Below are 22,046 nucleotides of genomic sequence, written 5' to 3' on the forward strand. Positions count from 1 at the left end.
CAGAAAGTACCACAATTACAAAAAAATAACGAGACATACGGACCAGAGTATGAAGGGTAAAAGTATTAAAAGCACTTTTGCGTATTCTAACAAAGGGATAAAACTACAAAATATAATTGGGAGTGATGTACCTTAGTTATACTGATCGTGGACAAACTTTCACACGGTGTGCGTCTACTTTGTATTTTCTATAATAAATATAAAATAAGTAGATCACTACTGCACTTTGTTGCGAATGTTTCGAAAGTCATTTTTGTGCTCAACCTTACATGAATGAACGCATGAACCATGTCACGTGAGCTATTTGGGTGCTTCGTTGAAGTTATCTCATTGATGACCGATCGAACATTTAGGTTGTTGGAGTGAAGATTTTTTTTTTCCAATGAGAATTAATTGAACTAGTCGCCGATTACTGAAAGAACATTTCCTTTCTTATTCTATCAACAAGTCAGGGTACGAGCGGAAACTATCGTATTTCATTTTGCTGGTGTTTCGAACGAAGAGGGAGTTGATCAAGTTCAAATGGTTTAAAAAGTCTGATTAGGGGTAAGTTTTAAACGGTGTTCAAATTTTTAATTCATGATCATGAATCCAGTGTAGGGAAAAAGAGTTGAAAATTTGCTGTCGTGAGTAATACGTGTGTTACAGACTGAGGCTGGGTAGGAAGTGACTCGGTAAAACTATTTCAAAATTACAAATTTTTTTTTTCAAATGGCTCGGCTGTATTCTGTACAGGATAGTATTTTCTGAGGGCTGGTCTGTGGGGTTTCTTCCTTTGACAAGACTAATGGTGGATTAAGTACACATTAATTCATGATGGTTATAGTTTGGCTGGTTATATGGATTACTTTTTCAGAACTTGTAAAATAATCAGGTGCTGTGCACCACAAGTAAGTGAACACACACACACGACGCCACAAAATGCATGATTTATAAGATAATGAAATCAGTGACTGGTTTAAATAACCCTTTCTTTTCTTTTTGAAGATTTTTGTGGTGCATCTAATTGCAATCCTCGAATAAGAATGGAAAAACAGGTGTAATCATGCCAGAGTGTCATGTCTGCGCTGGTACAGAATTTGAAGAGTTAGATGGTCTTTTTTACTGCTTGGTGTGTCAGACACAGTCACAGGTATGTAAATTTTGTTTAGAAAATTATTGTATACATCTCATCTGAGTGATTTTGCTGTAAATATCTTTGATGCTATAGTGTCAGTGCCACAGAATAAGGAAAAAAGTCAGGTCTATGAAAGAAAGCAAAGGAATTAAAATCATATGGTAAATTGGTGTACTTTTCAACTACAGAAATTCCAAGAAATTGTTAAAGGTATTATTTCAATTCTGAAATGCCAATAAGTAAAATTCCTTTTTTTGAATTTTAGAATATACAGACAGTAGAGCTAGATGAAACAGATGCTGTACTTCCTGCACCTGGTGTCCTGAGGGAAGTAAAGAAAAAGAAGACAAGCCATGATTCAAAGTTTGTAAATGGTGTGTGTTTGTTTTGCATTCCTTAGTGCATGCTTGTCAGACCGCTGTATGTTTTTAGTGATTATGAAATGGGCCATCCTCTCGAAGTCCACCCCAGTGTATGTATGGTTTTAAATATTTTGCATTATATTATCACAATTTTATTAAATTACCTAAAAAAAATAAATTACGTTAAATGTTTACTCAAGTTAGTGCTCAGTTGACACTTATGTAAGTTAATTCTTAAATCCTTTTTTTTCAAATTAAGAGTACTTCTTAAAGATACATTTTCCAGTAAAAAATCTATAAAAGATGGAGTGAGTCTATGAAAGGATTTTTATTTTACCTGCCAGTTATTGTCTTTTCCAATTTGGGACAAAAGAGAAGACAGGGTATTTTTATCTAACTTTTATTAACATATTTGTATGTGAAATTTATGTGCATTATGGGTAATCATTAATAAGTAGTATTTGGTTTGAGACCTTAGTCCCTTGTCCACACAACAGCTGCTCATTGGAAATGATAGTTTGATTCATCAGGGTAGGTAAAGGGAGTAGAATGAGAGGGGCAGCCTTCACTTTCCATATTCAGTGCCTTAGAGATGGTGAACAGTTATATTCACTGCACCAGGGTTACAGGTACCTTACCAGTCATCAAATTTCTGACTTACTGGTGTGAACTTTATAAAAATGATTTTTATGTATTTTACAGGAAAAGCCCTGATACTGAGTAACATTTATCAAAGTACTTGGAAAAGGAGATTTTAGCTTAAGACTCACCATTTTTTCATTTTTCCAGAATTTGAAAAAGGTAGACCATGGACATTGTATGAAGCCTACCAGATAATTATGCAGGCCCAAGTGGATGCTTTAATTTTGCATGGAGCAGATCCTGATCTCAAGGTGAAGTAACAAGAGATAGTGGCTAAAAGATTTTCAGCAATTTTTCTAAAAGATTTTTACTTCATTTTTCACATTAGGATTCCTGTGATCTAAAACTTGGGTTAATATGATTCCCAGTGGTTATTAAGTATTGGTAAAAATAATATGTGGATTTGTAATATAAAATTTATGTTTGTAATTTTCTATTTATTTTAACACACTCTAGGAAGCTGTACTACGCTTGTGGGCAAAGTATCTCTCGCAGCTTGGAGTAGCATTCATTGATGACATCCGCTTGCTGGCAAAAAATGTGGAGAAGGGAAGCCGGCACAGGTTAGCATAGTTTTTCTGGTGGCTGTAAGAAGATTTTCTTAGAGTATAGTAATTCAGAATCAAGTAGTTTGGTAATTCAGGAATTACTTGAAGAATTTGGTGTGCAGCCAATGCCCTGTGCTTCATGCTATATAGCATGTGTTTTAGATATATATAAAGTGAGAGAGATTATATAGATATGTGATGTTTAATAATTATTTTATTAAGAAAATGTGGCTATTGTAAAAATTTTCACATAAAGTGATGCTTCTAAGTGTCTTGGCCTGCTTGGAGCAGGTTGCCTGTGCTTGTTAGATTTGTAGCTGTTGACTAATTATCTGATTTATTGTAGGGAAAAGTACATGGGAAACTGCGAGAACCCAGTGACAACCCCAGTAAGATGGAAGCAGTCTACTGAGACAAGCATACCAATGTCAAATTAGCAAGAAAAAAAGAAGTAATGTGTATGCATGTGTGTGTGTTTTCTGGGGTAAAGTTACTAGAATCTGGTAGTTTCAGCCTTTTCTCAATGGGAGTTTTCAGGAAATTAGGTATCTACACAGAGACTAATTTTTGTATATCTTTAAGGAAATCACAGGCTGTTTTCATTTTCTGATCAACACTTTTGTGCATTTTTGCTTGTCTGGTCAATACAACAACTTTAACCATTCTTCTTTAATGGAAGAGGATTCAGTCCCCTGTCCTGTCTCCCCACATCCCCTAATCGGTGTAGTCAGATTTATTATTATTATTATATTTATTATCCCAAGCTGAAGGGTTGTGGATTTAGCTATTGAAATGACAACATGATGGTTCTTTTTTCTATGGGACCCCCTTAGTGCAGGGGTTAAAACATTTGTTTGTCACACTGCAGTTAGGTTCTAGATTCAGATTTTGTCTTGGAGTGCTCTCTGTATGTGACATCTGTCTACCGGGCTGGGCATCAGGGGTTTTCTCCAGGTAACCCTGGTTTCCTTCACTACCCACCCTTACCCGCAAATCGTGTGAAATCACAAGGTGAAAGTACTTATTACTAAACCAACCAACCAACCTACCTTGTTTAGCCTCTGATTTTCAATAGTACCAAAATCAAACCAAAGGTTTTAGGTTAAGTATATGTGACATGATTTTTGAAACTATTTGAAATTTGATAATTTACTTGGTGTTAATGCTTTTTGCACAAAATATTCCACATATCTCTGTTATTAAGGACTCAATAAGGACTGGGTAATTTTATGGTTTATAAAAATACACTGTCCTATTTACAATCAAAATGAAGCTCAGCCAGTTTTCTTGTGTTTGACTACCACAGATTGTAAAATCTGTTGCAAGATAACCTATAATTTATAGTACATCAGAAAATTTTTGTGCAGAAGTACCATTCTCTTGACTGTAAACAATGCCTGCATATTAAATTGAATTTTCTTATCTGTCATTTTTTTTTCAACCCAGGAACAAGTTAAAGCATCAGAAGTTCTACATGGGGAAACTGTTTGTGTAGAGGACAATCTTCCCATGAGTGACAGTGATAGCAGCTTAGATTCTTGTTCATCCTGGGAACTGTTGTATGAGGATGACGAGGAAAAGAAGAGCAGCCAAAAAGAAAGCCATAATCAAGAGCACAGTAAAAATAAGTATGTCTGTAAAAGACAAAGAAAAGAGGTGAGGAAATTCATGTATAAACAAGGAGTTAGAAATTGTAAAAAGTACTAGGTATTACTATGACAGCAAAGTGCCTGTACAGGATAGAGTGGGAGCATTAGAAACATAATTTGCATGGAGTGGGGATATGTTTAAACATTGCATAGAAAGAAATGTGTAAAGTTTGTTGACTGTTCAGTTTTAACAAAAGTGAAGGGATGATCATAACTTATATTTTTAGTCATAAAGCTGTTCGATGTTATTGTTATGTTTGATGCTGTTATGAACTGTTATGTTTATCTGCAGGTAATTTGTCATTAATTAATTACTTATGATTAATCTGCTACCAGAGATATTTACAACTCAGCAAAATTGCTTACCAAGCTGAGTTCATGGACCTGTACAAAACTGTTGTTTTTTGTTATCTGGGACTGCTGTTTACTTCACCGGGCATAACAGTTTCTGATGTCATCAAGTAAGTGGTTATATGTGATCACCTTTTTATACTTTTGGGGTCAAAGCTATAGACTAGAGCTAAAACTGCTTCAAAGTTAGCTATGGATAGGAAGCAGAGATTGGTCCTTTAGACTAAAGAGGTCAGCTGATACCTTAGAAATCCTTGTCTTGAACTTCATTCCACCTACTGCCCCAGGAGGTTTCCTACTTTTGAAAATGAAATTTTGGTTGCTTTAAAACATTTCATATCACCAAACACATAATATGCAAAGGTAATAATAAGAACAAATAAAATTCACACTTACAGTGACCATTATGTGTATGTGTCTTAACTCTCTGTCTTTCTTTCTCGGTCTACAATGACTCATTCTCTTCTGCTATCTCCTGACCAGTGTTTGGTGTTCTTATAGTAAGAAACAGCCTATAGTTTTGAAGTTCAAATATAATGCCTTGACAAGTAGGCATGAGCCTTTTCTTATTTTCAATTAGAAAAGCAGCCTGCATACTGCAGCCAAACTCATGATAAAATGGATCTAGTTCTAAATCAGAGTAAGTTCCATTATAACAGTCTTAAAACTTGTGTGAGAATTTTAGCAATTTGTGAATTTTTTTTTCATTACTTGGCTTATTTGGACAGGTGGGTTTATGATGGTTCATTTCCTTACTTGGAAGTGACTCATCTGCTGCCCAGTGACCTAAAACTATTTTGCTATGATGAACATCTCTTCCATCCAGTGAGTACTAACATTGAGTTTTTACACTAAAAGCCAAATGAAGTATCATCTAAAGCCACATGTACAAAGTAAAGAATTTTGTATTATTTTAAAGAAATGTGCAACTTATACTTGGTATTCATCCCCCCCTGCAGATATTAATCTGTTCACAGTTACCAGTCAGTTAATAAATATGTGCTCAAGGATTTAAAAATGTTTGTTATAATGCATGATGAAATAGAAGAAAAGCAAAAAATTTTTTTTGTCTTAAAGCACTTCTAAAATATAAACCATTTGATTTATTTGATACAGGATATGCTATTTAGTTGGTATAAAAATGTATTCCTGTTATAAATACTTGTAGTATCATAATGAATAGTTAATGAGAGGTGAACAGTCTTTTCAATATTGTAACCATGGTCAAGAAGCAAGCAGCCTTTCTTTGGTGTTGTAACAAACAGCCAATATTTTGAAATAGTTAATAGCCAAAGCTGTGAAACTCAAACCTAGACAATGCTAAGTCATGAATCCACAGACATGTTCTTTTCATGTTAGGAACAGATTATATTTGTGTTAGTAATACACCTGTTTCAATCCATAAAGAGGATTTAGTGCAATCCCTAGCTAAATCAAACCATATTTTTCTTTGCAGAGTCATATGACATCCACAAAGCTTAGACTGCTATCAGGCAAAGTTGCTAGATTTCTAGGTATCAAAAAATTACCAGCCTTTCCCACAAAATACGTCATTAGCCGTTATATTTTGCAGCTTGACTTACCAGGTCAGTAGACTATGCCACTTAACTGAAGAAAATGACTTTACAGTCAGAAACCTGTTGTAAAATTCTTATGGACTCATTTCCACTTGTGAACTAATACATGCATGTTAATCATTTAATTTGAAGTTGAACTTGCTTTAATCAGTTGAGAAGCTAAATCTCATTTAGGGTCATTCATAGTTATGAGAAAACAAATTTTTACTAAGAATTTGCTAGCCAGACTAAATGCTATTTTGGCAAAGTTTTTTTTTTTCAGACTTCTATATTTTGTTTGTAGACTTGTCACAGTGATAATTTAAAAACAAAGTGTCTATTTTAAGGAGAAGAAAGTGTTATTTTACAGTTTAATGTAAAGTGTAGACAGGTAAAGAATAACTGAAGTTCTTCTACTTGCTCAGATATTGATTGTTTTTTTCAGGAAGATTGGTTATGAAATGCAGAATGGATAAAAGTTATTTACGTGATAATCATTCTGTGATTAACACCTCTTCGACCCTTTTCTCTTAAAACTTTTCTGGTACCTTTTCAGTGGGACATGTAAGTCATAGATTTAAAGAAAAATGGATGTTTACAGAAACAGCTTGTAAGTTTTTTCTTTGATTTTATGATTTTTTTTCAGTGGAGATGATTAATCTTGTTCACCATCTGTGTGAAAAGGCACCACCAGAATTAGCATGCACACACAATGCTAAGCATGCTACTCGTGAGGTGTCTGTCAAAAACTTTGATGCCCAATGTGTTGCTTACATCATTGTCATGCTGAAGCTACTGTTTGGTGTTAATGACAGCAAGGAGAGGTGATCTGATTTTTTTATTTTCATAATCTAGATGTGTTTTTACCAAACACTGATAGCTGATTTTGACCATACTAATAGAAATGAAGTTGTTTAAAGTAAACTGCAGTTAAACCAAGTAAAAGCATGGAAACAACATTTACTTTTTGAACAGAAATTCCTTTTTAAAAAGGGAGAAAACCTGCATTGTGAAAATATAATGCCAGAAGTGTGAGAAGTAGTAATAGATAAAGCTTGATATTTATTTTAAAAAAAACAACAAACTGCAAAGAGTGAGTTGATATTTTACTGTCATTGCAGACAGCTGTCAGAGTATACAAGAAGAGTGAAAACAGATCTACAGCTAGGTAAGCATGCAGATATTGAAGTCCTTTATGTATTCATTTTTTAAATTATATATATAATTCTTGTAGTCCTATAACAGGATTTTTATTCCCTGGAAATGATACACAAGAGTGAGACCATTTATCAGATTTAACAGTTATCTTGTATGGGTTGTTCACATATTCATCTAGTGCCTTAATGGGCACATGCAAGGTACTGCAGGACTGCTTTTGAATTTAGAGTTTGAAGATCTTACTTGTGGATGTCATTTTCATTTTGTCATTAAAAGAAAGCGAGCTGAAATGAGTGTGTAGAACAGTGATGCACAACCTTTTTCGGCCTGCGGGGAATATCCATTTCGGACAGCCGTGTCGCGGGCCATATCCATTTCGGACAGCCGTGTCGCGGGCCACTTCAGAAACAAGTTGTAGAATGTCCGGCTGCATCGTATCAGAGCACTGGAAATGTTCGTCCATCGAAAAAAGATTTTTTTCATGCACCGATCCCGGGTGTAGAAGTACTGGGTCTTTAAAGTAAGTTTTCAGAGAAAATCTGTAACATCTTTGCAAGTGGATTAAGTCAAGAGAGTGGCTTCACTCATTCAATACAGATGAAAAACAATGTGAACAAATGTTTAGAACGGTAGTGGTGGCACAAAGTTTGATGTTTCAATATTTCAATATTCAAGATCTCATTCGCCATCACCAACCTCAGTGGAACCTTCGTTCAGCAGCCCAATTCAGACTTAGACGACCGACTGTTCAGTCAGGGAATACTAACAAGAAGACTGGGGGTTTCCGATCCTTCTCAAATGTAGCCCCGCTTTTGTGGAACTCGCTTCCCCTCTCGACCAAGGAGTCTGCTAGTCTTGCATCTTTTAAGAAAAATCTTAAGACTCACTTGTTTAAAATTATTTGAAGTTATCATTTGACCTGCAGTTTGGAGGCTGCTGGGATCACCGCCATTGAGCGCATTTTTGTGATGCAGATACTAGCGCGTTATAAAACTACATCATCATCATCATCATCATCATCAATATTTATACCTATTAATGTACAGTTAAGACAACCATTTTTGACACACATTTTAAAGAGCATTAAACAACAAAAAAAAATTAAGCAATAGGATTTGCAAGAAATATTGTTTGTTTTCTTTTACTAAATTCAAATGAAAGATGGTAGCTGTATGGAATCAAGAGTTTCTGTCATGAAAGAAGATAAGGGAGGCAAAAATTGAAAAAAAACTATTTACATAATATATACAAACAAAGTGCCACAAATGAAATATTTTAGTAGAATATGCATTAAACTTCAAGTTTTACTTTTGTCATCTTCAGCTGTTGAAGTACAAATACATGTCAAACCAAGTAATCAGCAACCTTCTCAAACATGTCTCTTGATCAACTGACTCATTACCTACTTTCAAATATAACAAAACACCTAATTGGTTGACTATTTTGGTTCCTTAAGAATAGTAATTCATAATAAAACAATCCTGAAAAAGCCAACAGATTCTTCCCTTTTATATTCATTTTATTTACAGCACGAAGTAAACACAACCCAGGTTACATTACTGTGTGTAAAACACAATGTAGCTGTGAAGATGTTTGGTACTGCAAAAGTGAATCATATAGAAAGAGTTAATAGTAAATAGATTTTCCTGCTGGAGAGCACTTTTGGAATGGATTCTACACCATTATCACTTGCAGAATATTCTTTGTATCTGTCTTAAAGCATATATTAAAAGTATTATATTGAAATAATACTGATAGTAACTGTGTAATGAATTAAGAGTTTTCAAAGAAAACAATGTTTTAAACATAAGCCACATTTGCAGGTGAAGAATTGTTTGAGTGGGATGCATGGCAGGCTCATGCCAACCACAAATTCTTCATCAAGTCCCAATCTCCCTGGGACAAAAGGTGAGTAGGCCACTAGAAATGCTTTGCCCTGGATCTAAATGATAAAACTAAAGTAGAAGATTAAAAATTGAAGGAAGATGGAACAGTCAACTGACTGCTAGTTAAAGGAAAATGAAGTACAAATTAACATGTCCAAAATATGTAACCACTGCTAGGAGGTCTAAACTCAAGGAGTTTTTTTTTTTCCTACCTCACGACCTAAATGCAGGTGTACCACACAGATGGAACAATTTTATGCGACTAAATTTTAACAACTACAGCTGAGATGATTTAGACTAATTCTGAAGCTATTTTTGAATACTATAAAACAGTTTTATAGGCATATATTTGTATATGTTTTGTAAATTTTTGTAAAAAAAAAAAAAGTGAATATACCTGTAAAGTGCAGGTGGATCTAATGCAAAAAAAAGAGAGGCATATTAAGAAAAAATTTTTTTACACTGCCAACAAAAATGAGTTATGTAATACTCAAGTCTTCACCCTGCAATTTACAAGTTATTCAGTATTTTGTCTTTTTTATTGTTTCATATGTTCAAGTACACATTTTATATAATCTCTAGAGCCTTATACTAACTAAAACACGAAAATTTTCCAACAGTCAAAGTAAGCCCTTAAGTGTAAGAAATATTAAATGTTGAATGGGGAAAGTGTCACCAAAAATGTCAAAAACCGTTTAATAATAAACGTGTGATATATAATATAGCACATGGCATGCTTATGAAGACGCGTACTTTCAATACTTAAGAGACAAGTAAAAGACATGGACAGAATATGAAGGATGGAAGGAGAAACAACTATGCAGATGAGTAATAAAAAACAAACATAGAAGATACAAAGAGGAATAGCAATGTTTTCCTTTTAGCAACTGTTTACAAAAGAATGGGGTATTTAAATAGTGTGATCATTGTTTTAGTGCTTTAACCAAATCTAGCCATACTCAGTGGGCTGATTGAGTAATAGTAATTGGAATTAAAAAAAAATAAGCAGACGCTCCCATTGCATGAGGTCTTTGATTAGGAACTTGTATCATGAGGTTTCCTTTCCTATCCTCAACATAGTTGGAGAAAAGGACAATCCTCTAACACACACAGAGAGAAGCCAGAATATTCAAAGCAGCCTTACGAATGAACTGGAAAAATTATTGAATGTTAAGATTACACCTTTTTTGAAAATATAATGAGATTACAAAGAATGCCAATATTTTTATTTAAAAGAATCATTTAAACTAACCTCAATGGTTATATGCAGTGACTACTCTGCTACACCAGACATAGAACTGACATGCAGAGCATTCAGGACTGCAGGATGTAAAGATAAAACGTTCAGCAGCATCCACCTGTACAACAGAACCAAAAAAAGAAAAGGTGAGAGAACTTCCTTAAATTAAGCTGAGAATTATTAATAATAGACTACAACATGATGTGAAAGGCTTTCATAGGACATTTCATGAAGAATGACTGATACACAGTGGTCTCATGTACAAAATGTAAAAATATACATATGTGCCACAATGACATGAGAATGATTTCCCTCTTACTATAAGCTTGTCAGATATGTACTACTCCATTGTTTTACCCTACATGCATCTGTGTTTATGATTTCTACTTTAAAATATGGAATATGGTTGTTTAAGTACTTGCAAATAGGTTTTTGGGTTATTTGTTGTGTCGGACAATCCTCACATTTTTATCATGTTATATATATATATATCTTAAATTAAAAAAAAAAGCACTTACATGGTGCATTTCCCAGTTCAGGAGCGAGTTCAATGTGTTTGAACAAAAGAGCAGCCCTAAATACAGTAGTACAGTTGCAAACTACAAAACCAAAAGTAGGGAATAGGAAGTAGGGACAAGATGGATAGAGGGAAGAGAAAGTGACCACCAGCCTTGAAAGCTTTCATGATAGGTTAAAGTTAGGGTGATGGTGCCAAGGCATTTTATATGAAGCCAGAGATGGAGCAACACCAAGTTTTGTCCTTTGATGCTAGGTACATTGAGGGGGTCTATATGAGCAAACTTTTCAACATTTGTAGCAGGTGCCATTGGGCAAGACCATGAAGGCTATTTTATGTAGTACAGCAGAGCATCCACTGCAGTTTCTGTAGGAGTGGCGTGGAATAGTTGGCTTTGTGCATAAATCAGTACTATTTGTAGCTATTTATCCAATCCTAATATTATTTGCCAGATGGATTTGATCATGGCTTGAAAGTTGCTTCCTTTGGAAGGTGAACCTTGCATAAGAACATGTTTATTTCTTATGTTTGTTGTCTCCATTCGAAGATGTTAGTTGGTCTAGAAGAAATTGTGTGACAAACATGGATAACATCATAATTTGAGACAGTAACAACCACAGAGGCAAAGAGAAAGAGATAGAGAAAGAAACGAGACCATACGATATTCTTTAATGATTCAGGGTTATGGCTCAATTTCATAAGGGGTACAATATTTAGCTTGCTCACCACTAGACCTTAACTTGTATGTATATCCACATGGCATAAATACAGGTATCTACCAAACTATTACAATCACGGATACGTAGATATGCATCAAGCCATTCAACACCATACAATCAGGTATACACACAGGCTACAACTTTTCCACATTTTAAAAAGCAAAGTAAATAAAAAAGGCAATGCATAATGTAATTAGCATTGTGGTATCTGACAGAGAGAGGTGGGTGGTGGAGTGCAAGCTATAGTGACAGCTGCAAATAGTAATGGGAGAGCAAGAGTTCTGCAGATGGCACCAAGCAATTTTTATCTCCCTTTTTGACTGGAAACTTTGTGCCACCATAGCGAAACATGAGCTGATGGCTGTGCATTAATAAGCTTGACTCATATGAAACAACAGACCAAATATTTACAATTACATCCCTCTGAAAAAGTTACAATACAACTTTATTAGTTCACAAGGGCAATTAAAGGTAGTGTTCATGTGCTATCAGTATACAGTTGAGTACATATATCTTGACTACAATAATTTATCCTTCTGACACTTTATATATACACACATACACCTCCAACGACAGTAAGATATAATTGGTGACCTTAGGTCACCACAAGCTAACACAAGATCACTTCCCCAATTTGTGCACGTATTTTAGACATATTCGTAACCAATAACATGTCATGCAATGCATAAATAAGATTTGAATGTCACGAGGTATCACGAGGTATCATGAGGCAGTTATACATTGTTTAATGCCATTACAATACTTTTTTATTTATGTACATATACATATAAATATAACATTTTTTACAATTTATTAGTGTAGGCTAAGTTTTGTTCCTTGTTATCATTTCTATTTACAAGATATGTACATTTACATCTATTTAAGAAATTAACATTTCATTAACAAAGTACTTCACAGAGTCTGCGCACATAAGTATATATGTGAGCATGATACAGTCTAAGCTTCATTATGAAGTCATGTAGTAAAAGCATAGCTGTTCTTTCAAGTCCAATCAACTTTGCAAACCCCCCCATCCCCCCCAAAGGTAAAAAGCATATAATGGGTAGGCTTACACTACTTTTGAACAGAAGGCTACTTGATATTATGACATCATTCCTTTAGACTAGAAGTAGCAATTTTGGTAACCTTGTTACTAAATAAGAATCTGATGAGAAAAACTGAACTAGCAGATTTAGTGATTAGTGTCTTAAACATGAGAAGTAGTATTTGCACTGCTCATACAACTCATTATCCATTCTGTTAAGAACCTATAATCATTTGTACTCAGTAAAGTTAAGGGTTTTGAAGAATCTATTGTCAGAGTATTATTACAGATCTTAGACATGTCCACGTTTTATGTTAATGCAGCTCTAGTGACAGACATACCATCATAGAGTGTTTTCTTGGGAGTTAACAAGAAAGCGAAAGAGTCGGCAGACAGCCGTGACTGCACTTTTATCACAATTCAGATTTTTAACATTGATATCATGTAGTTCTGCAGGATAGGGCATAGAAGGATATGGAGCAAGAAGTTCAGGGGTCTTAGCACTTGTGAGTGTAAAGGTTTTAATTCTTGTGTTTATTCTTATTGCTTGTGTGATATAAAAGGTTAAGGTTAAACTTGAGTCATTCTGGCTCACCAAGAATACTAACAGATGACATTTTTTCATAATTCCCAGTGTACCTTCCAATATAAATGTACCAAGACGAACATCTTCATCCATGCATGTTACTTTTAAACCAGAAGAATTGTGCAGTAGTTCAGCTAGTGTGTTTGCTTTTTTCTCAGCATCATCATCTTCATTATCATAAAGCAGCATAATGTGCCACATTTCCTTATCTTCACTGTCACTAGGGTTCTTATCAACAGCCATCCTTTCCATTTCATCACAAATCTCTTTTGTGAAAGCATTCATGAAGTAGAACTTAGAAACTGTTATTGTCTGAGAACACAGTAAATGTTGCTCAGCAGCTTTCAAGTAAAGATTTGTCAAATTTATGGATTCAAGTAGACCAAAGGATGAATTTCCTCCTTGACTGCCCTTAAGTATTTCAATTAATATAACTGCCTCACAGTACTGTTCTGATTCAATGTAACTTTCTGCTAACATTTTAAGGTACTCTGGTTTATTCCCTTCTTCAGGTGCTATGTCTCTGATGCGTTGCAGTATTGCTATTGCCTCTTTGTGATTTTTGACCAGCTGAAAGAGCTGTGCCTTTTCTAGCAACTTGTGATGTTCAGGATTCTGTGATTCATCTTTTGCTGTTAGAAGCTCAGAAAATGAATTCCACGCTGTGCATATATGTGGCTTAATATCAGGATGTTGCCAGAAATTTGCTGTGGCTGATTGGAGTGCAAGCATTAGCATAGACTCACTCTCTTTTTCCAGCTGCATTTTTCTATTTTCATCTTTCTCTTTTTCGCTCAGATCCTTCAAGATTAATCCTGTTTGTTCACATGCATTCACTATTTCAAATGCACCTGCTATTCTTGAATTTCGAATCTGTTCTAATAGCAGCAGGGCATCATCTGTTTCTCCTAAAACCTTGTGCATGAGGGCTAGGTCATAGACTGCTCGTAGATTTTCCCCTCTGCTGAACTTCATCGCTTGTTTTAAATGTTCTACTGTTTGTGGTACAAAATCATCTGTCAGCTTAAACTCTACAGCTTTGCTGATAGGAGCCTTTATCATTTTCCTCAGTTCTCGGGCCTCTCGCCCCATTCTTGATTGAATGTCACTGCATTGGTGTACAGTCTTAGCTGCCGACTTTCTGTGGAGTCTCTTTTGTGAACAGAATTGTTCTTTAGCAAGTGCTTTGTATGTAAGGGCAAGGTGGTGGTGAACAGATGATGATGATCGAATAGACTCCGCTTTCTGTAAACAGTCCAAAGATTCTTTGGTCTGCCTTTCATATCGAAACACCTTTCCAACTTTGACAAGAACTGAAAAATCTTTACCATCGAGCTTCAGTGCTTTTTTGCAAGCAGCTATTGGAGTTAAACCTGTTTTTTTCTGCAAGTTAGCATCCTTTTTATTGTGAAATAAGAAAAGAGCCAGTTCAGAGTATGCTTTTGCTTGTAGGCTAGTGCTTCTGGATTTTCGTATGACTTCTTGAAGAAGTTGCCAGGTCAAATCACTTATATCATCTGGCAGACTATTCTGCCCTAAAATGTAAAAGTGTCGGGGGTTTAGAGCACGCCGGTAGACTAGAGCTAGACCAAACTTCCACAACCATATTTCTGGGTCTTTGGCACTGGGTAAAATTTCTTTGAATGTTAATATTGCTTCTGGGATAAACTGTGGTCCCATGCGTGTATAGCTGAAAGCAAGTTCCCCTTTGGCTTTAATTAACAGATAGTCAAACCTTTCATCACATTTCAGATCCTTCAACAATTGCACCTGGTGCTGTGCCTCGTTGCGTCGGCCTAAGTGCCAAAGGATGACAGCCTTATTTGCCAATGATACAATGTTCTTCTGATCACTTATCTGAAGGGTCTCTTCGGTTACTTGCAGAGCTTCTGTTTCTCTTTTTTGGCAGAATAGCAAGAAGGCAAGGAGGTTTTTTGCTCGTATCTTCTCCACGTCAGTCTTGTAACCAATTTTTAGAGCAGCCTCAAGGCCAGCTTGCATTCGCTCTGATGACAGGTGATCAAAGCCTCTTATGAGAAAGGAATGAGGGTATTCCTTGAGCTGGGAAAGAAATGTATCCCTGTCTTTGACCCATTGGCAGGACAGTAGGTGTGTGTAACCTGAAAAGAAAGAACTTAGCCTTCAGAGTACTCTTTTGTGGATCCTAGTGTGATGTCGCACTGGTATAAACTTTGGCATTCACCAGTAGCAACTTCAAATTATATGGACCAAGAAAATATTTTATTTCCACAAGCCTGACTGGATGCCTATTGGAGTTTTTCTATCTCCCATTAAATTAGGAAAGGATTAATTTTTTAATATGAAAGATTAAAGATAACTGCCTGGCTGTAGACTATGTCATTCCTTATGCTTGATTAAAGAAACTGCATTGTGGCCATTTGAAAATTGTCTTCCTAACACTATTTTTTTAAAAAAATTTCTCTCTTTTCAGTGTAGCTTCAAAACGTGGAACATTCCAATGCTAGAAAAAAGTAATGTGCAGTAACTGTAACAGCCTACAGCTTTTCTTTTGTTTATAGAATTTAGATACATTCATTGATACATTTGTGAACTATGTTTCATACATATAATAGTTAAGACAGCATTGAAACATTTTTCATAATCTACTACTTATGTGCATCTTACTTTTAAAGACACTGTTTCTGTTGTTGAAAAATGTAAAAACTGTAGAGTTCTGATGAAAAAAAAACTTATGTCATTGTCTTGAAAAGCTTTCAATTATGAACTTCAGGGAAGAAAAGTGGTTCATTTTAAATTACAATCATTTTCCTTAATGCTGTAGATTTTGTGTTATTTTTTTCAAAATAGACTCTAAAATCTGTTTAAATAGTGAAGAAGTGTTTATCAATAATTTATGCACATACCTATGGATATAAGCTAGTAGAGTATCACTCTCTGATACCTGTAGCACAGATAATTAAGTATATGTTGGCCCATTATATTGTGTGTGTATATATATTTATGTTTGTATCACAGACATGACAGATTCATGTTTGTATGTGTAGTGATTGTGAGCAAAAGAAAAATTTCTGTCTTGGCCTTTATTAGACAGACATAAAGTTTAATCAAACTTAGTGAAACTCTTATTCTTGACACTAAACAAAGTAGCTGTGTCTATACATCTATAGAATTACAAATGGTGGACATAATGCAGAAACCAATATACTTGTGCCTTATAAAATTCATTGTAGTTAATTAAAGAAACACATTAATTCATAATAATTCATTTTAAACGACTATTCCAAAAGACAAAAGATAGGTGTACAGTATGACTACAGTCTTTTAGTTCTGCCTAAAAATTTCTCCTGTCGTCTGACCAGGTGATTTGAATAAAAACAATTTTTGCTTGGGACAGGAAATGTTTCTGTTCAGTAAACCCAAATTAAGACTAACATTTAATGAAAAGCACTTGTTACTAACAGCTAAAATAACATATACAAGTCAATATGTCAAGAGGAACAGAGTATACTACGTTGATACGATTGGTATGGAACTTTTATGAAAGATATGCAGTCTAGTCGTCGCTCCTTTACCTTAGGTCAGTTATGGGCCAAGCAGCAACAATAACAGCGTCGTGTGAGCATTTTTGTAACTTTAAAGGTATACCTCCGTTTTCTAGAAAAAACGAAAGTAGGAAGTCGACTGAGGGAGGAGTGAAAACAATTCCCAAATACACTAATACATAGTCTTGGAGCAAAAAATACTTACACCTGTCTGATGTAGTACCCATTTAAATAAATTGTTGATGCCTGTTAGCAGCGAAAACGCCTCTTCCTTTAGAAGCGAATGTTGTAAGTATATATGCACGCGCGTGTGTGTATATATATAGGTAGCGACATGACATCACCGTCTTCTTTTGACCAATCGTGCGATAGCTTTCATCCATTCACTGCGTACTTCCGACATCCGCTGTGGGAGAACGCTTCCAACCTACGCTTACCACAACTTAGCAACCCTGGCGTTAATCAGATAACTTAGAGAAGAAATTAAGTAAGCCTTACACATCCGAGTATATATTCCATATTTGTAATGTATGTTGTGACACGCAGGGCTCTCCTGAACCAATGACCGGGTAGTATTTAGACACCAGCGTGACCAGACGTTTCGGGAGCGCAAGCGGACGCGTGCCGTGATGGTGTAATCATCGACAAGAAAAGCTGGGGAGGGGGGATTTCCTCTGAAAGGCAGTAAACTATGAATTAATAATCAAACGGCGATAGGCAAAAGCCAAAACCAAAGGCACGGGTGCGAATCAATGTACGATAATCAGCTACAAGCGGGACATTGATCGACGTTTTAGATGTAAGAGGGACATTGAGCGTCCCGCCGGGACATCTCATGAGCAGGCGGGACACGCGGACAAGGGCGGTACTGTCCCGCTGAAATCTGGTCACCTTATTAAGACACCGAAAGTAGAGCACTAACGAAGGGTGTGAAAACCCTCGAGATCGAAAGGAGAGTTATCTTGAAATCGGTCGTCTTTTTCGGTTCCGCAGCAGGAGCCCATGATCACCGTAAATTATACTTGAGTGACACTGAATGCTTTGACGAGCTTAATAAGTGGTTATTCTTCTTGTGTCAGCCGCACGAACATGGCAGATTGCGTGCTTGCAACAGTCATGCGTCATGGTTTTTGCTTTTTATGTAGTTGAGTGATTGTGATGTTTGTGTGGCTTTTTATTATTGACAAGTTCTAGTGATGTGCAATTTCCAAGAAAGAAATTAGTCATTGTAATTGGAAATGCTTTGTAAAATGTTTCTCTTGAGACACATATCGCAGGTTTTCAATTTTAAAACCTATTTAATGACTTTTACTTTGTGAAGATGGAACTTTAATTTCTGCTTCCCTGCATTGTTAGATATGTAAAAGCATTAAAGCCCTTGTCAGAGAATACTAGATTATTGGGAAAGTAGGCTTCCTTAAAAGCCTTTGGATCACAATATCTACATATGAATAAAATGTGCCCTGGCAGTCTTAGGAAAATACGTTTTTGACAAATATTCACTAGTCTTCACATAAAAGGAAAAGAAATTTACTAAGCATACTCCTCCTATTCATTTGAGTCTATATGTGAAGAGTTTCGTAAACAACTTTTGAGAAAGTCGACCTATATGCTGCAAAGGGATGTGGCAATTGTAAACTGCCTAAGAGTAAGCTAGCTTCAATCACACTGTTGTGTATAATTAAAGAGACTGGAGAATGTACAACTTTTCTTTATGGCCTCTGTTTTTTAGTTTTTCACACAACAGTGGAATGCAGGAAGAGGTCATATGTGAATAAGGTCCATAGGCCCACTCTACTTTATTCGACTGTATTTTGATATGACTAAGCATTGGCATTTAGTGTTAATTAAGAAAAATCAAGATGACAGTTTTCTCTTGGCTCACCACTTACCTTATATTCTGGCCTGCCTGATGTCTGTAAAATGTTTTCATTTTTTTTCAGTGCAACACTATAAGCAGGAAAACCGCGAATTGCTAAAGCGACCTCTAGATGTTCTGTTAAACCGTTGGACACAAAGAGATCAGCGAGCTGCCCAGCTTCGTCAAAACCTTATCGACAGTGAAGATGATGTAAGGATTAATTTACAAATATTATTGTGAGTGTATGTATATAGACAAACTTTAGGCTGGAACCCGCAGGAGTGGCTCAGGATTGGGAGATCCAGACTTGGAGGAGATAGATACAAGCGGGACATGGAGGAGATAGCTCCACAGGGAGGCGGAGGCAGCTGGCATGACATGGACCCAACTGGGAAGCGACGCCCAGAACCAGATCCAATGTAGTTGTGACTCTATAGAACAATGTGCCGGAGACAATATTTCAACCTAGAGCAGCCAACATTCTCTGTGTTGGTGCCAGACTGCCCTCCCCACATGGAGGCTACCTCAATGTACTTTACAAGATGTAAATCAAGCAATCATACAAACATGCACGCACAGTGAGCATTGTTAGAAACATGAAAGAACAGAGAGGAGAAAGGAGAGAAAGTAATATTCAGGGTAAACCAATTGCATAGGTGTTTCCAAAGAGGTTTTAAATCCAGACCAGAAAGCACATAGTGTCTCCCCTGTATGGAGAGACAGGCATCTAATTGTAACTGTTTAATTTTAATTGTCTTTTTATCAATTTTTATGTAGACATGTGTATTCTGAAGTGCTTCACTTTTGATAAAATTTTAACGTAGTTATAAAAATAATCAGTGATAATTTCTTTCTAGGCTGTCTACAGTTAATCTCGTGGTTACCACTTTCCATTATTTTTGTTTTTGATTCAGTAGAAGTCATATAATCAAAGTTGTTGCGTTTATCACAACTGTAACTTGTAATTTGACATCAATTTTCATAAATCATTTGAAATGTTTAGGATGATATCCATTTGGTCTCCTTTGGGTTTCAAGGACCAAGAGCATGCTTCTTCCTGAGTATGATCATGCACTGTGTAAATCACATGTTTATTTTTATTATTATAAAGTGTTGCTTAACAGTCCTTGTCAAGAAATGTGAAGAAACCTTTATTTACTGTTATTAATACTCAAATGTTTGAGATTTTATGCCATGCTGGTAGCTAAAGACAGCACCAGCTTTACTCTTGTGTTGGTCCAACATACATGTTAAGAGTGATTATGTTTGTCATACAACATGTTAAGAGACTACATACGAGAAATTTGTAAATAATCATTTTTGTCATTCAATTTTAAGTGGCGCTAAAATATATTTATTTAATTTCAGAAAGCAAGCAGCAGTGAAGAAGAATGCAAGTCATTTTCATGGAAAAACAGTTGTATCAATGCTGAAAATGTCATGAATGATAAAGAAATGGGAACAAGATTCCAGAGATCCACATTGTGTCACATTACCCAAGCAAAAGATTTCTGGCATAGAAAAATAGCACATGAAGACCTTGGTGTTGGTAGGTTAAAAGCTAAAGAGGAGATGGGAGATAAACAGAGACTCGATGATGAAAACATTTGGTCATCCTGTGATGGGAGCTTCAGCGGGCAAGATGGAACTGAAGAGTCTTATACAACTATGTTTCACCGAGTTAAGACAGAAACTTTATCCTTTCATGGAGCATCCGCTGTACAACCTACAGAAAACAATGCAGTCATTTCACAACTCCATGAATCATCATCCAGTGTGAAGTCCCAAATGTCCGAAATAGAGCTGTATTCTTATGTGTTTGAAATGCTTGACGATCTTCTGCCAGCAAACAGATTCTACTTACTTCAACCAAAACCAGAAGTTTATGCAACAGAAAGTTTGAAGGAAACAGAAAGGGCAAATGAATACTTGAAATACCCTGTAACTTATTCTTGGCTGCTGACCATATGCAGCCGTGTTGTTTGTTGTCCTGTAGAGGAGATACAAAACATAGTTTTTGCTATTGAAAACTATCTTTTGTGATGTACATTGTAGTAGAAGTTCTATCTTTAGCAGTTTGTTCTGCAATTAGTGCAATAAACTGAATACAGTTATTACAGTTAAATGCATACAGAATGAATTCAGAAATCAAAGTACTAATAAAAACTGTAACTTATTCTTGGCTGCTGACCATATGCAGCCGTGTTGTTTGTTGTCCTGTAGAGAAGATACAAAACATAGTTTTTGCTATTGAAAACTATCTTTTGTGATGTACATTGTAAACGCAGGTGCTTGTAGTAGAAGTTCTATCTTTAGCAGTTTGTTCTGCAATTAGTGCAATAAACTGAATACAGTTATTACAGTTAAATGCATACAGAATTAATTCAGATATCAAAGTACTAATGAAAAAGCTTTCTGCAGTGTGTGCATGTTGATTTGTTGATTGATTTTGTCATTGCATGCACACATGCTCAAATATTGCTAGGTGTGCCTGATTAAATGTCAAAATAAACAGGTAAGCAATTGACACTTTAAGATGTGAAGCTTTGTATCTGAAGAGGTATACAGATGTACACTAGCCATGGTAACTGGTGTGTTGTTTAAATAATACAATACAAATTTATTGATACCCAGGGGCAATTCAAAATAGTGCTTGTACTAACAATAGTATGTACACATACATGATGTAGAAGATGAATGCACATGTTGAAATAGTGTCTCTTTCATACACATTCTCTTCCCACACACACATTCCTAACAACAGCAGATACAGTGGCTAGTACAAAATAAGCCTTTAGAAGTAATTGAAATGCATAATATCAGTGGAGAGAAATAGTGAAACACCTGTACGCTTGCACTTGATGCACTCTTGATGGCCTTATTGGCTACTTTGCTGAGTTACACGGGTCATTTTGGGAAATGTAAAGAGAGGAGGAGTGGACCCAATGTTTGAATTAAGTGGAGGTGATGTGCTCAGATTAGGATGTCCAAGTTGGCTCTGTATAGTAGTGGTAGGTCGTAATTGGCTTTTCTTTCGGTAGTAAGCTTTTCCCTTTCGTTTGTAGCCACCGGTGACTTCTTAAAATTGGGAGAATGAATATAATTATAAAATGGCATGTTTATATACGCTGTACCACAATGTCACAGTCATACCCTGAGCACTGATCAATCACATTGACAATATGATTGGTAGAAACTGTACAATGAATGAAAACGCTGAAAGCTACATGTGACGTGGAAAAATAGCTAGACTAAACCTTGTTCCCTTAAAATCCAAATGTTTCT

The 22,046-nt window shown here is 35.7% G+C and overlaps 2 protein-coding genes across 6 annotated transcripts in view; one reads left to right on the forward strand and one right to left on the reverse strand.

Moving 5' to 3' along the window:
* Positions 1-17,372, reverse strand: part of LOC112564081 (ancient ubiquitous protein 1-like) — a 32,044-nt gene extending 14,672 nt beyond the window's left edge. The window contains exons 1-2 of one of the 3 annotated variants that reach the window (XM_025238666.1): positions 17,106-17,257; positions 10,522-10,627 (exon numbers count right to left, since the gene is read on the reverse strand). Coding sequence is in view for 2 of the 3 variants with exons in the window: in XM_025238663.1 (XP_025094448.1) it covers positions 13,134-15,496; positions 17,106-17,127 (2,385 nt within the window). In the remaining variant the exon portion in view is untranslated. The other 2 variants (XM_025238663.1, XM_025238664.1) reach the window with 2 other exon arrangements.
* Positions 59-21,186, forward strand: LOC112564084. 3 transcript variants are annotated; one of them, XM_025238670.1, is made up of 17 exons: positions 113-168; positions 449-546; positions 988-1,132; positions 1,383-1,491; positions 2,269-2,372; positions 2,578-2,684; positions 3,016-3,120; positions 4,116-4,325; positions 4,655-4,779; positions 5,398-5,494; positions 6,126-6,255; positions 6,872-7,049; positions 7,347-7,393; positions 9,207-9,291; positions 10,540-10,655; positions 18,844-18,971; positions 20,130-21,186. In XM_025238670.1, the coding sequence occupies exons 8-17, from the start codon at positions 4,179-4,181 to the stop codon at positions 20,802-20,804; spliced, it is 1,728 nt and encodes a 575-aa protein (XP_025094455.1). In that variant the 5' UTR covers positions 113-168; positions 449-546; positions 988-1,132; positions 1,383-1,491; positions 2,269-2,372; positions 2,578-2,684; positions 3,016-3,120; positions 4,116-4,178; the 3' UTR covers positions 20,805-21,186. The 3 variants fall into 3 exon arrangements, with proteins under 3 accessions (XP_025094457.1, XP_025094455.1, XP_025094456.1); XM_025238672.1 differs by lacking the exon at positions 449-546 and having other exon boundaries at positions 59-168; XM_025238671.1 differs by lacking the exon at positions 113-168 and having other exon boundaries at positions 187-546.
* Positions 21,187-22,046: the final 860 nt, after the last annotated feature.

The sequence above is a fragment of the Pomacea canaliculata genome, linkage group LG5 (genome assembly GCF_003073045.1).
Source record: "Pomacea canaliculata isolate SZHN2017 linkage group LG5, ASM307304v1, whole genome shotgun sequence".
Lineage (NCBI taxonomy): Eukaryota > Metazoa > Mollusca > Gastropoda > Architaenioglossa > Ampullariidae > Pomacea > Pomacea canaliculata.